General features: G+C 38.2%; 1 protein-coding gene across 1 annotated transcript; it reads left to right on the plus strand.

Annotated features, from left to right (window-relative positions):
• The first annotated feature begins 6,173 nt into the window (after positions 1-6,173).
• Positions 6,174-11,647, plus strand: LOC147615913 (hyperosmolality-gated Ca2+ permeable channel 1.2-like). The gene is made up of 12 exons (XM_086778549.1): positions 6,174-6,422; positions 6,983-7,344; positions 7,602-7,748; positions 8,184-8,319; positions 8,430-8,531; positions 8,699-8,818; positions 8,967-9,047; positions 9,203-9,543; positions 9,642-9,887; positions 10,339-10,663; positions 10,768-11,001; positions 11,091-11,647. The coding sequence occupies exons 2-12, from the start codon at positions 7,031-7,033 to the stop codon at positions 11,322-11,324; spliced, it is 2,280 nt and encodes a 759-aa protein (XP_086634675.1). The 5' UTR covers positions 6,174-6,422; positions 6,983-7,030; the 3' UTR covers positions 11,325-11,647.
• The last annotated feature ends 4,603 nt before the right edge of the window (positions 11,648-16,250 follow it).

The raw sequence follows: 16,250 nt of genomic DNA on the forward strand, positions 1-16,250 counted from the left end.
GGGATTGATCATGGTGATTAGCATATATTAAGCATAAAGATTAAGGTGGGTTGAACCACACCAAGAAATCTATGAGAGAGAGAGAGAGAGAGAGTAGCACACTCAACACACAATCTCTATTGCATATGTTCAATGAACCATACAAATTTGGCCATTAACCCAACTTCACATGTGGCACTCTCCTCTCCATGTGAGTTGCCACCACACACACCACATAATATCATGCACCTTTGATGTGCAGTCCCACACATACATACAGCGAGCTGACATCTCTCAACAAAAAATCCACCCCATAAATCCTAATTTATATAGATAAGTGAGTCAAAGGTAAGGTATTTGGTCCATGTGTACTTCCTAAAAGTGTAATTGAAAGTATTATCTCTCAACATGTGTTTATGATTCATGTCCTTCATCTAAACAATCTGCTACTTTAAGGTTCATGGAGAATTTTGAATGACATTTTACTAAGAGTTAGCTCTCATTATCTTATTAGTCTCATCCTTGAAGGTGAATGTATCATTTTATGTTAGTAGTCTCATCCTTGAAGGTGAACGTATCATTTTGCACTTCACAATAACTCATATTAAAAATCATGACCCTATGAAATGAATAGAGTTAGCAGAGATGACATGTAGCAAAAAATATCCATGGAACTATGGATGCTCCCACATAGAATGGCAATGTATTGTAACCATTTCCTCATAGTAATTGAGGAATTGTAACCACTTCCTCATAGTAATTGAGTAATTGTAATTGAGGAATTGTAACCACTTCCTCATAGGAATTGTAAACCACTTCCTCATAGTAATTGAGGAATTGTAAACCATTTCCTCATAGTAAGGAATTGTAAACCACTTTTTCATATTAATTGAGGATAGATTTATTCAAATGAATTGTAACGACTTCCTCATAGTAATTGAGGAATTGTAACCACTTTTTCATAGTAATTGAGGAATTGTAACCATTTCCTCTTGGTAATTGAGGATAGATGTATTCAAATGAATGGTTACTTTTAGAAATACACATCTCACATGCATTGAAGATCTCAATGAAGTACCTTAGGGTCTCAACACACATGGGATAACATTATTATATATTAAAACCCTTTTTAGATCATTTTTAGAGAGCACAAGTTAGTGTAAAGCCAAATAACAAAGTCTCTCAACCAAAGCGTGATTAGAGCAACCGGACTAGAGCAACCATCAGGACTAGAGGGTACCCTCATTACAATAAGATAAACCATGACTAGTGGCTACCCTCCTGAGAAACCAAGACTAGAGGGTACCCTCATTGCAAATGAGAGAAGCCATGACTAGAGGGGACCCTTACAACTTCCGAATGGCTATCCAAATGGACACTTTTAGGCACCCACAAATGACTCACACTAATAGAGTAAATCAAGTGTGAGACCTATTATCAGACATCTCAATTAGCATTCGTGGACATGGTCCTCAGCAAAGAGGACCTTATTTTATTTCATCCAGTCTGTAAAGGAGTTGTCAAACATCAAGAGTAACCATGACTATATGGTACCCTTATTGTAACATGCAAATGACTATAGGTGCCCACAAGTGACTCACACTAGTAGAGGAAATTAAGTGTGAGACCTATTTGTTAGACATCTCAATTACCATTGGATATGGGCCTTGGCAAAGAGGACCTCGCTTTGTTTCATCTAGTCTCTAAAAGAGTTGTGAAACATCAATATAACCGTGTCAATTTTTGATAGACATTAGATTTCATTGAGGATTCTGTTCATTATTGATGGTTTCCTCTTTTTTCTAGTAGGAATTTGGAAATGCTTGCATCTTCTATCATAGTCCTAGGGAGATCACATTATATACCTATTAGTAACATGTAACATGTCATATTTGTGCATGGAGGAGGTTTTTAATTTAAGGGATCAAGATATTTTGTATCTATAAACAAACGTTTGTTAAATATAATAAACTTATGTAAATTTATAGAGGAGGGATTTAAATTCAAAATGTTATTATTTATGTAAATTTATAGAGGAGGGATTTATGTAAATGTAACTAATTTTTGTAAGTTTATATAGGAGGGATTTATGTAAATCTATAGAAGAGAATGGTGTAATGTTATATGATGTAGATGTATATAATATAAGTGAATAAGGAAAAAAGGCATTATGATGCAAGTAACAAGATGACTTATGTTCTTTAATACACAAAACTAGTCTTGGTGCTTTGTTACATAAAGTAGACAACAATGGTGCAAAGTTAACTAGGTTATGTTAAAGTTATCAAATACTATTTGATTCCTTTAGCATAACCTAGTTAACATTGCACCATTTTTTATCAAATACTATTTGATAACAATTTTATCAAATACTATTTGATAACAATGGTGCAACGTTAACTAGGTTATGCTAAAGGAATCAAATGCTTTTTAATAGGCCTCACTAATACAATCTAGATGCAAATGGTGCAAAGTTAACTAGGTTATGTTAAAGGACTGTAATAGTGTTTGATAGGCCTCACCAATACAGTCTAGATGAGTAATTTAGAAATTATTAATTTTTTGAATGATCTTCTTTGTTATTATTATCTTATATAGCTAAATTAATTGTTGAATTTCAAACATGCATGCTAGTGTTAACCATACTCCCACTTATAAATCAATTTCAATTTTTTAATTATAACAAGACTTGACTTTGATTATATTGGAAAAATAACCTAAAGAGCTTTAATGTCATCCCATGAGGCATAAAATTATGGAAGAAAGAACATAAAATGCGTAATGTAATGAGTTAACAGAGAGATGTTACTTTCCATACACTAGTCTCAGCTTGATTGGACTATGGGCTTAATCCTTGCAATGTTGGTTGTGCACATGCCCAAAGCTTAGAGTCCATGTAATGGTCTAATTTGTGAAGATCCTCATAAATTTTCATTGAAAAGAGGTAGAAGTTTGAGAGTTAATAAATGATAAATGAAGGATGACCCTTGGAATTATTTGACTTGTCAAATGAGGCCCATTTTTTTGGGAGATAAAAAGATATACAAGTTATAATTTTACATGTGCAACTTTGTTGGACTATCTCATGAATCTTTGCAATGAATATTTGACCAAAGCTACTTTTTTTGCATTAATTTAGAATATGTTCTTCAATGACCAAGAGATAGGTAGCTCACAAAGCTTCCGAGAATAATGTTTTGTGTTTAGGTTTTCCATGAGATGGGATGAATGCATAGAAGTTCATATTCCATTTTCGTTTTCACCTAGCATGGATGTATAGAAGTTTGCAATCTTTAGTAAGAAATGGGAAGGTTTGCCATGAGATGGGATGCATGCATAGAAGTTTGTAGTCCATTTTCCTTTTCACGTAGCATGGATGGATAGAAGTTTGCAATCTATGCTTACATTTAGAAAGAAATAGGAAGCTTTGGGGAAAAGAAGAGAGAAAATGCCTATAGTAATCTATCTCTCCATTAGTATATCATGATGGCAATTAAGATCGTTTTACATATCAATGATGGAAATTGTTTTACATCTCAATGATAAATTTAGCTACTCAAGTTTAATCCTTGCATAAAAACTATCTCCATGGTATGAACCTTGATAATGCTCCCACGTTTAGAATTGAAGAAACATAGGCAAGCTTAGCATTGATCCCATCTAATTTAACAAATTTTGACTCTCACTTTTTTGGCTAGCCAAATTAATCACATCTAAACAAATTGCTTCATTGATGCCATCTAATTTAACAAACTTTGCTTCTCACTTTTTTTACTTCATTTTATATCAAAAAATCATATAAAGGTTTTTATTAGGCATGGCTACAACAAGTTAAGGGGTTTACAGACTTCCCATGGCCAACTTTTTTATGAGAAAAGAGCATATCAGTTCCTACAAAATGGGCCCAAGCTTATGGTATGGAAGTCTCTCTCATCCATCTCTTTGCCCACACAATTTTCGAAGGATGTATGTAAAGGCCTTTGATTACAAGGATGTATGTAAAGGCCTTTGATTACAAGATGACAAATGTGTCCTTGGATTGTGAAAAACCTCCACTTATAAGAAGTTAAGATGATTCTTAACTATCTTAGAGATTGTGAAGGTTTTCATACAAAAACCTCTATGGATCTAGTTTGTTTAGTTAGAAAGAAATCAAAGAGACTTTCATCAAAATCAAACGCTTCAAGTGGGAGATTATTATGTAGTTTATACATTGAAGGGTCACAAACCCACTAAAACTTTATTTCTTTCTCAAAGTAATAACTTTGGACTTGGGAAAGAGGTCTTGATGTTGTGTTCAAGACAAGATTGAATTGGTGAATGGGGACATCTTAACTTGATAAAAGGCAACATTCAAACTTGATGTTGGATGCCTGTTGTTCAAGATAAGATTGAATTAATGAACGGTGACATCTTAACTTGATAAAAGGTAACCTTCAAAGTGTGGTTTTCTAGAGATTAGGCTGCATATGAACCTTATACCTTAGGGCGAGGATTAAATTAATTGAATCGATGTGAATGGTGACATCCCAACTTGATAAAAGGCAACCTTCAAAGTGTGGTCTCATAGAGATCGGATGCATATGAACCCGGTGCCTTAGGGCGAGGGTATATTCCTATATATATATATATATATATATATATATATATATATATATATATATATATATATATAATGCCAATAAAAAGTTTTACGACACTTTTGACTATTTGTGTGCACTCTGATGTGGAACAATGTGACACACCATCACACACAGTGAAAGCATGTTTGGAAAATTATTGCTTGTGTGAAGAGCTGTTGACCTTTTCAAAGAGCTGTTTATATGCTACTTTATATGTTTAGAACATTTTTAAGATAAAGCATGGAAGAGTTCACTTCACCTTTAAGCAACCTTCATAAGTACAAACTAAGTAATTCTTCAAGGATGATCAAGTGTATCTCCTCCATTGAAACCATCAACAAATAGAGCTATTTTAAGCTCTCTCTTCTATTATAAGTTGACTTTTGAAATACCAAAAAGGCTTCACTTCATGAACAAATTTTTTAAAAATGAGAGAGAGGGTACTGACATCACTTTCCACTATGGTATTTTCCACTTCATTAAAAATTGATGCGCATCAAACTAAAGGTCACCAAAAACAATCCAAGCTTGACATTAGTCCACTACAATGGATCTTCATTACCATATTTTGCATGTAAACTGAATGTTGTAGGATGAGGGGAGGGGGAAGGTTATCAAAGGGGTGTTTTGTTTTTGTGGTTTTTTTAAGGGGGAGGAGGGGGGGGGGGGGGATGGGATTAATGCATGTATAATGCAACCAAGCAACATTGATTATTGCAACCATCAAAGGGTTGCATATAAGAGGTAAGGTTTGTCAACCGACATGACAAAAGTTGAAGTATGCTATTTAAAGTTTTTTTAAAAGAAATTTGAGTCAGATTTCCTTTCTTAAAAATTCATGTAATTCTCTATAAGGATATTTGTATAAACTCCCACATCATCCCTTCAGTCTCATGGCACAAAAGTTGTAATGCTTGTAATAGATACCCTAATCAGCACAAGTGAAATCCTAATGTCCTCTAATCATATGCATATCTACTACTTTGGTCTCATGTGAAACACAAGCAGAATCGATAAGATTATGTTTGTGTGCGTGCACATGCATGTAAGCACACATGTGCACCTACAGATTTTCCCTGCTTTGCTTTTCAACCAACACCAGCATTGAGTTGTTCCCCTTCGAAAGATAACACACATATCATGGACACAAACTGGATGCTCACGTGCTATAGAAGCATGTGGGGTGATGTGCTTGAAGTTGAGCAACGTAGATACAAACTGTGGTAAGGGTGCTTATGAGATAGTCTTGCTTGTAGCGTGTCCGTGTCTAGGGGGGGACATGTGCAGAAGCTTGAAGGGTAGTAAAACAAGAGGTATGGTGCTTAGCACCCATCTTGCAAACCCATGGAATTTACACTAGAAAACTTTTGTTGGAATTAGGTGTTCATTTATTATGCTAAGGTCTTCTCTCTCTCTCTCTCTCTCTCTCTCTCTCATAACACACACACACACACACATTTTATTGCATACGAACATATTGCATAGGAACAGCCTTTAAACGTCCACATTGATGTGAGGCTAAAAAGCAAACACAAAGTACCTTTGAGAAAGCAAAAAAGCAACACCCAAAACGGCAACCCAGAATCTGAAGTATTCGTTGGCTTTCTCTCTCTCTCTCTCGCTCGCTCGCTCTCTCGCACACGCGCGCACGCGCACACACACACTCTCGCTCTCTTACCCCCTCTCTCGCACACGTTTTTTCTGTTAAGCTGGAGAGAGAGTGTTTTCTTTTCTGCTTTTTGGCTTGGCCTTTGACTTAATTCTTGTAATCATGGGCTGTTTCAACCCATCAGATCAAACCTAAAAAACCACAACACAGAGGTAAGCGCTCTCTCTCTCTCTCTCTCTCTCTCTCTCAGAGTCTTCCTTAGACCATAATTTCTTCTCTCTTGCTGCTGTAACTTTGATGAGATCAAAATTTTTTGGGCTTTCATTTAATTTTATCTAGTTAAAAATTTGTGGGATTTTGTTATTTTGTGACGTTCAGCGGGTTTCAACCTTATTTCCCTTAAAAAAAAAACACCATTTTTGCAGTTGGGTTTTCAGTTCACACAAAATATATGTTTTCTTTGAATGCTGGGGGTATTTTTATTTAATTGTCAAACGCGAAAAATAATGTCTGCTTAAACTTTGTTTTTAAATATGGATTATAAAAAATCTATTTCAGCTTCTGGAGCCTTCAACTTGAGTGCCAAAAACATGAATTTCGGCTTTTTAATGGCCACCAAAATGTAGATATCAAAAACCAGTTTTCATCAATTTTGGCTTTTTTATGGGCAATAAAATAGATCTTTTAATTATCCTATTAAATAAATTGTTCTAGTTAACTGCATGTACAGTTGCCTATTTTTTAATGTGAGTACTTTCATGTGTATGAACAGGTCACCAGCTGCATGCAGCACACAGAGCAAATCTAGAAAAGAAGAAAGATGACTAATCTTGCAAATTTGGGTGTTGCCGCGGCCATCAATGTCCTGAGCGTCATAGTCTTCCTGATGGCATTTGCGGTTTTGCGCTTCCAACCCATCAATGACAGGGTGTATTATCCGAAGTGGTACATCAAACGTGTTCGGCAGGCTCCCAAGAGAGGTGGAAGGTCCCTATCCAACATTGTAAATCTAGATTGGAGAGTGTACCTCCACTTCCTAAATTGGACTCGGGAGGCGCTTCGGATGCCAGAGCCGGAGCTCATTGAGCACGCAGGCTTGGATTCAGCCATTTTCTTGCGGATTTACATCCTTGGGTAAAAAGCTTCAAAACCGGTTGATAAATGGGGCATATGCGATGTTACGCATATTCATGATGTGCCTAAGTTCTTACATTCCTTGGTTACCTCAATATAATAGTGTGTGTGCATGCATGTATGTATGTATGTATGTCAGTGACTCTGTCTGTGTGTTTTTGTGTGTGTGTGTGTGTGCACGCATGTGCAGGGGCATCCATGTAACAAAAAGACTAGCATACTTGATGTACTTATTTTATTCTCAATCATGACTGCAGGCTCAAAATATTTGTACCATTGATGCTTATGGGTTTCATAGTCCTCGTGCCTGTCAACGCAACGGGCCAGAACCTAATAAGCAGGAATATTACTTATGTTGACATTGACAAGATGTCTATAAGCAATGTGCCCAATGGATCTCAAAGGTAAAGATCATCTGTTTGTGAGATACAACATGCACTATGTCATCTTGGCAATTGCCAGCCTGCCCACCCCATGTCTGGCACTCTTTTGTCCATCCATCAAGCTCCTTGGGATGGGCGTATGCTGGCATCCTGCAGCTTGGGCCCCTTTCTTTCAAATAACACACATACCCCTTCTACCTAATATTCTCAACTGAGGATCTTGCCCTGATATGTGTTTTTTTTTTCAACTGGCCTTAGGCCCAAGGTCCTCCCGTAGTTATTGTTTTTAACCGCCCGTATGTGCTTTTAATCCACCCATAGGCGATGCCGCCGACGAAGCACCTTGTGGGGTTTTTTGAACCCAAGACCTCTTGGTCCTACACAAAACCTTTACCACTTGAGCTATCACCTCATTGGCTGATATATGTTATGTTTGTGTTGCAATGCTGAGTGAAGATTATGGACGCATGTCACTATGGCATATGTGTTTGCTGCGTGGGTGTTTGGAGTGCTATACACAGAATACAAAGCAGTAATGTTGATGCGGCTAAACTTCCATGATGCGCAAGATCGACGGGTGGATCAGTTTACTGTATGTGGAGTCTTTTGAAGCCAAGCCCACATGTTTAAATAAGCTTTCAGCATTAGACATTATGCTGGGCTTTTTTGCATACAGGCTAAGTCTATCATTTTCTTTTGCAGGTGTTGGTTAAGAATATACCAGCAGACCCAGATGAAGCTGCCAGCCTCCATGTAGAGCATTTCTTTAGAGTGAACCACCCGGACTACTACTTAACACATCAGGTTTTTCCAAGCCTTCAACTATGATGTCTTAATGGAGTGGCCTATTTGTGACTGCATGCTTAACACATCTTGTCATGTTAGTGCTTGATACTATCATATGATTAATGTACTGAATTGCGCTTTAAGAAGGGTTTCTCATCATAACGATCGCCACTTTTATGGTTTAGATGGTACGCAATGCAAACAAACTTGCAAAGCTCGTAAAAAAGAAGGAGTCACTGCAGAATTGGTTGGACTACTACCAGATCAAACAATCTCGGAACCCAGAATGGCAACCGACTCTCAAGGTTCGAGATGGTTCCCCCTTTCATTACCTTGTGTTCCATTTAGAGCATATGGGTTTCGCAGCTCACAGTAAGAACCTGGGTTCAATGCCAGCCTTCACCTTCACCCACTGATTACACTTAAACTCTTCACATGGGTATTACATTGCAGAAAGGCTTTCTCGGATTATGGGGGGACAAAGTGAATGCGGTGGAATACTACAGAAATGAAGTGGAAAGGAAGACAAAAGAGGTAAAAGCCTATGCTTTAGTTTAATTTCTTTTTTCCCCCTTTTTTCTTTTCATCATAGAACTGATGGTTGCATCACATATAGATGTTAATGTCCATGTACTTTACATGATTAAGAGCAGTGCTCATCATAGCACTCATGGCCATGTGGTGCACAGATCACATTGGAGCGCAACCGTGTATTGGAAGATCCCAAAGCACTGCTCCCGGTTGCTTTTGTCTCTTTCAAAGGACGGTGGGGAGCTGCCGTTGCTGCTCAAACGCAGCAGACCAAAAATCCTACAGTCTGGTTGACGGACTGGGCACCCGAGCCCAGTGACATTTATTGGCCAAACCTCGCCATTCCTTTTGTGGAGCTCACGATTCGCCGACTGGTGATGACAATTGCGTTATTCTTTTTGGTGTTCTTCTTCATGATCCCGATCACTTTTGTCCAGTCCTTGGCCAATTTGGATGCTCTCTCTAAAACATTCCCTTTTTTGAAGCCGATACTGGGCTTGTGAGTACTCCCACTTCATCCCATATTTCGACTTGTGCCAAATAATCTTATATTAAGAGCTTCCTTTTTTCCTTGTGGGGTGGGGGGGTGTGTGCCAGGCGTTTCATTAATTCAATCATTCAAGGATACTTACCTGGACTGGCATTGAAGATATTTCTCCTACTCCTTCCATGGCTTCTAATGTTGATGTCTAAAATCGAGGGGTACACCTCCTTGTCATCCTTGGAAAGGAGATCTGCAGCCAAGTATTTCATTTTTTTGGTGATCACAGTGTTTTTTGGGAGCATATTCACCGGATCCGCATCCCAACAGCTCCAGCATATTATACACGAGTCTCCCACAAAGTACACAATCATGCTTTTGCAGTGTTAGCATGGGGCACTTTCTTGTTAGCTACATTACTTGCAAATTGGTGTCTATATTTGTTTGTCTTGCATACATGCCAAGTGCATTTCAGACTTTTTTACATAAGCTCTGGACTGAAAGTTGCATCCTTGCAAGGATGCATAAGAGGCTTGTTTGCCTCTAAATTTCATAACCAGTTTATTTAAGAATTGTTATTTCAGTCTTTTATTATTTCATGTTTTCTTACTTGAGATTATAAATTCGAACCCTCAGTCAAGGGCTGATTGAGGGCATTTATAATTTAGGAGATTTGGAAACTCTCATACAACTGTTGGTTATTAGATGCTTTCATGTGATGCACTTGTATGTGTTCTTTGGAAAATGTTTGATATGAATGCAAATAAAGGTTTACAGTGTATTTTAAGTCAATTGTATGTGTTCCAATTGCAGCATTCCGAACTTGATAGGTGAAGCTGTGGCCACAAAGGCCTTGTTCTTCATTACATACATCATGGTTGATGGATGGGCGGGCATTGCAGCAGAGATACTCCGCTTAAAGCCCTTAATTATTTACCACTTGAAGAACACATTTCTAGTCAAAACTGACAAAGACAGGGACAAGGCCATGGACCCTGGCAGCATTGGGTTCGATGAGTCGCTTCCACAGCTAGAGCTATATTTCTTGTTTGGCATTGTGTATGCTGTGATCACGCCCATCCTGCTCCCATTCATAATCATCTTCTTTGCGTTTGCATACATGGGGTACCGACATCAGGTACTTCAAATGGCTGCCCACCCGCCCATGTTGGTATATATACCTTTCAATTAAGCTTGAATGTCTTGAGTGCTAAAAAAGGTTGTGATTTGGTCTTGGTCCAGATTATCAATGTATATGATCAAGAATATGAGAGTGCAGGGGCCTTTTGGCCACACATCCATACCCGCATCATAGCATGTCTTGTCTTACAGCAAATCTCCTTAATGGGGTTATTGGCCACAAAGGAGGCAAAAAAATGCACACCTGTTCTACTTCTTTTACCTGTATTCACAATTGCCTTCCACCTGTATTGTAAGAGTCGGTTTGAGCCGGCTTTTCGCAAGTACCCATTGGAGGTCAGCATTTCTTCACCATGAACTTTGTGGTTTTTGATTCAAGTGATGGGAATGAAATCACATGTATGGATTTGATTGCAATGTTGCAGGAGGCCATGGCCAAGGACACACGGGAGCGAGCAATGGAGCCTAACTTCAATATTAAGAGCTACTTACAGGGTACATACATGCATCCAGTGTTTCAAATGGAGGACGATGAGGAGAGCAGGCTCAGTGGTGGTAAATTATGGACAGAGGAACCACCTTTGGTGCGAACCAAGCGTGTTTCACGAGGTAACACTCCAGCTGGGAGTGTGAACAGTGAGTCACCTATGTTTGAGTGAGAGACAAGAGCAAGAGACGAGAGCATATGATGACCATTTGAGTCCACTGCACGAGAGTGCCCTTTCATGTGGACTGGAGGGTTCTTTGGCACAGATTTTGGGTGCTCCAGTTCTGATTCATGAGGAGGAAGGGGCAAGCTTCTTGTTGGGTAGGCCTTCTGTATCACTATACATTGGTTTTAGTTGGAAAGAATCATTAATTAGGCAGGTAATATAAGTGGGGGTGAACTTTTATTTTTTTAAAAACAGGATTAAATCTAGGAGCTTAGCAATGTAATTCTTATCAGCTGCTCTGAAATAAAAAATATCAGATTTAAAGGAAATCTTTCATGGATTTTCCAAGTCTTGATAAAACCATTGGCTGGTCCTATAACCCAAATAACTAGTCTTTTAAGAAGTTGTAATTTGCATTGAGATAGATGCTGTAGCCTGCCTATCATCATTGGCTGGTCCTATAACTTCAATAACTAAATTTTAAGTAGTAGTAATTTGCACGGAGATGATTCTGTAGTTAAGCTAAGCTCTGCTTGAAAAACATATTGATTCATGGAGTGTGGCTAAATTTTGTTCCTTGGCCACACCTTACCTAAATGATTGTTGCATAGTTTGTGGAGGCCTTACCTTGAATCAAGTTGACTAATGAATTATTCTTGTCAATAAATCATCCTACCGTTCATTCTTAATCAGAACTAAAGTTAGGTCAACCGTTGGATGTGCTTGGGAGAAAATTAACCAATAGATTAAGAAAAAGCTAGCATATTTTTAAGAGAAAATTTTAGAGCTAGGATGTGCATTGAGAAAACAACCAATTTGGTTACAATATAAGGGTGCCTTGATTAATTCAATCAGCACAAAATTTGCATTGGGCAATCCTAAACTAACCTTGGATTCCTTTTGTATCCTATCATAAAATTCAATAAAGGGCCCTTCTTTTTCATCTACTAATATGTCAACTCGTAAAATTCAATAATGGGCCCTTCTTGCTTGGCTCATGTGTGATGTATCACATGTGTTGTGTAATGTTGGCATGCATGAGTAAATTCGATGAAGGGCCCTTCCTCTTTGGGTCATTATCATGTGTGTTGTAAAGTTAAAACTAGGTGTGATTGTTCTATGAGGACACTTATTAACATGATGCGAGCCCTTACAATGGAAGCATTGCATCGGTGGCTTGCATGCCATATTGTTGAGGTTTCTCCCTCTTCATTGTTGCAGTATGGCCTCGAATAGAGAGGCGTACTCTATGGCTAGAGGTTTCTCTGGATATCCATACGAGAATCATATTTCACATATAACTCATAGCTCTCTTGTTCTAGACTCTTTGAGTCTATTGGCAATGTTCTAGACTCGTAGCTCTCTTGTTATAAACGCTTCCGCTGGTAATATCATCGAGTACTGTTATACTGGTGCGTTAATGGTTAGGGTAATAACACCAAAGGTGAGTGAGTATGGCATCGTTGGCATGGTCTATACATTTGATATGTAGGTCTTGGAGCTTGTGCTTATTGAGGAGTGAATGATGGGGTTGGCAAGGCCAATGCTTGCCTTAACGTGGGAAGCATCTATCATGGTGACAAACAAAGTCCACCGTGCTAGGTTTCCTTGGAACCAATTGAGATGTGTTAAGGTTCTTGTGGCATTGGCAATGAGCACAAAATTGTTGCTGTGTAGGCCTTAGCATTGGACACTCTATACTAGTATGACTTCAGTAGCAAATTGCACATTAAAACATCTCCCTTCGTGGGAATATGTGGGTGTCCTTCTTGAGGTGTTGGTGGTTGGGGCTAGCCTTGAGGCTGCCCTTGGGGATGTCTCTCCCTACCATTGCAGCTCCAATTTCATGCAAATTGCCAAAAACCAGGGCTTTGCCTTACCAATTACCAATAGATGAGTAGAATTTTCTAATTAAAACACTTCAAAATCAAAATCAAACATAACAAATAAACACCTCCAATGCGTCCTCACTATGTTGTCATAATGAAATGCTCCTTGCCAAAGGGGTGAGCTCTCTATGCCTTGATGGAGGCAACAAGAGATCCATCTTCACAATGGTTCTGCCTCACAAAAGGTGGGGAAAGAAGAAAAAGCTAATCCAAGAAGAAAATCTACAATCTAACCTATATAGCATGCATCCATCGAGCAAGCAAGATTTAATAGCATGCAAGTAAGCAAGAAGAAGGAAGAAGGAGAGCAAGTGAGCAAGAAGAAGGAAGAAGGAGAGCTTGCAAAAACTATTGCAAGGGAATGATTGTGTGTTTCTTATTATTCATAAAAATTGACTTATATACAAGTGACTAGTTTTCACATTAGGGTGGCCAAACTTAAAAATGGTCCGGCCTCTACTACCAGTCTTTAAGCAACTATGTATACTAAGACCTTATACTTTTTCCTATTCAACGTTAAGCGCATGGTAAGTCTTCTTTATATATTTTGGAATTGTATTATAAAAGTTAAAAGTGCCCATTTTCATGGGGAGAAAAACCACCTTTAATTTTCATGACTTTACTATAGATGTTTGGGTTTCAATGATTGGTAATTTTCCAATTTTAATCCAAGTCTTGTAAGACACGATGCTATGAGTCACACCTACGCCAAGAAGTGTAGGAACTTCAGTGATGATTGTGTCACCATATGTTAGATGTCTATCATTATTTCTAGTGACTCTACTACCAAGTCATCACTCTCAAGGTCTTACACTAAGGCCATTTTAATGGCAAGAGTGTTGTTGCAAAGTTTTTCTTCCCTAACCTTAGCCTGGTGTTGAGCCTTCCTTTTGAGATCAAGCTCTTTCTTCTTTTCTTTTATGGATCTAGAATAACATGTCTTCGGTCAAAGGACCATAATAATGCTTCAACTTGCTTTCTTTCTTCTTTCATTTTTGGATCTAGAATAACATGTCTTCAGCCAAAGACCATCAACTTGCTTCCATTTTAATATCCATCCATCTCCACACTGTCCAAGCTCTTGATTCTCATGTATCCTTGAGGCATAATTTTAGTGACCCTAAAGGGTCGAGGTCCTGTGTATTTTAACTTGCATTAAACATTTTGCATGCTGTACAAAAGATGCTTATCTCCTTTGTTGATTTTCTTATCCTTTAGATTGTTATAAATTATTGCTTACATCTCAACGTTTTAACAATCTTTCCATGTACAGCTCTAAGTCTTGTCTTATCCATCTTTTTAAGGGCCACTAGTCTTTCAAATATAGCGTTTCATGTTAGCCATTCTTGAACAGCAAACTAAGTCGATGACTCTGGTAATAAAATACTCCATTAACATATAAACACTTCTAGCCCAAAGGGGGCTAAATTAAAAGGAGTGTTGTTTGTGGTAAACCTTCCATTTAATAAGCCCATAGTGCGACCATGAGAGCGTCATTAGATATTCCTTGGCATCACTGCCTCTACTCCCCCATAAGTCACTTTAAAAGGTGTTCGCCCTATGGCTAGCTTAAATAACGTTCGATATGCTGGTCACTTCATCCAACTTCCATTATTTTAGTCATTATGGAGTATAAAATTTTGTTGGTACTTGTTGCCGCTTGTTGGCCACCATTGGCGTCGTGCGGGTAGTATGGTGAAGATTTTTGGTGCACCACTAAGAAACCTGTCGGAAGGTATTCAACTACTTCATTCGCTGACCAACTCTAGTGGGCATCCGAATCTTGAAATCACATGCTCATATAAAAATTTAGTTACTGTATAAGCATTAGAATATTGTGTAGCCTGAGTGTCTGCCCCCCATGTAGTGAAATAATCAATGATGATTGGCGAGATAATGACATAATGACTTGTTACATTAATGGGGCCAACAAAATCTATTCCCCACTTTTCAAATGGTTGTTGCATGATTACAAGGGTTAGAGGCATTCTGTCCTTCTCTTGGAAGTTCTGCACCTCTTCACATTGAAGCACAAATTCCATAGAATCTCCAAACATGGTCCACCATAAACCGGCTTGTAGGATCTTGTGAGCTATCACTTTGTTGGGTCAAATATCCCCTTGTAATTCCACACTGTGCTTCCTCTAGAATAGAGAGAAACATGTCTTCCCTTACACAACATCTCAAGACATGATCTTTTTCTAGTTTATAGTGTCCGGGGACTATCGACTTAATGAGTCTTTGCATCATATCCTTGTTTAAGGCCTTATCAGTTGAGAATTCATAAGCGAGGTACTCAAAAATTTATCCGCTCCATTTGGGCACAAAATCAAGTTTGAACAAGCTGCATCTCGAAATTCATCATCATTAGCTCCTATGGCATGCTCTCTATTCCGGATCCTTGACATATGGTATGCCAAAACATGTTTCACCTTTCTAACTGTGATAGTAAAATTGAATTCCATTAATAAGAGCAACCATCTTGTGATAGTAAAATTGAATTCCATCAATAAGAGAAACCATCTTGTGATTCCCCCAGTTGTGCATGGTTTGTTGACAAGGTGTAACAAGGCTTGGTGATATACAAATAACATAAATTTATTGGCAAGGCAAGTAATGCATGTACTTCTTAACCGCATAAACCATTACCCAATCCTGCCTATTCCATAGTGGTATAGTTCATTCATGCCTCGTTTAATTGTTTACATGGTAAAGCACACCAAGTAGTCCAATTTAAATTCACCCGGTTGTGCCAACACACAGACATTGATATGGACACGAAAGATCAAGTCCTAATCAGGTGGTCTCAAAAAAGGCACACTTGCCAATGCCTTTTTGAATTCATCGTATGCCTTTTTCAATTCATTGTATGTCTTTTTCAATCCATCATATGCCTATTTTGACACTCATCTGTCCATTCAAAGATTATGAGTAATCTATATAGTGGGCGTGCTATCTTAGTAAAAATATGATAAATCTATGATAATAACCTCTGTGACCAATGAGTCGTTGCACTCCTTTGTATATTGGCGGTGTGGCAGGT

Source organism: Cibotium barometz, chromosome 39 (genome assembly GCF_041138505.1).
Source record: "Cibotium barometz isolate CiBa-2024 chromosome 39, ASM4113850v1, whole genome shotgun sequence".
Classification (NCBI taxonomy): domain Eukaryota; kingdom Viridiplantae; phylum Streptophyta; class Polypodiopsida; order Cyatheales; family Cibotiaceae; genus Cibotium; species Cibotium barometz.

Excerpts from the sequence above, each read along its gene's own strand:
- LOC147615913 (XM_086778549.1), top strand. The coding sequence starts at position 7,031 with ATGACTAATCTTGCAAATTTGGGTGTTGCCGCGGCCATCAATGTCCTG. Across the intron at positions 7,345-7,601 it reads TTGCGGATTTACATCCTTGG|GCTCAAAATATTTGTACCAT; the intron begins GTAAAAAGCTTC and ends TCATGACTGCAG. Across the intron at positions 11,002-11,090 it reads TTCGCAAGTACCCATTGGAG|GAGGCCATGGCCAAGGACAC; the intron begins GTCAGCATTTCT and ends GCAATGTTGCAG.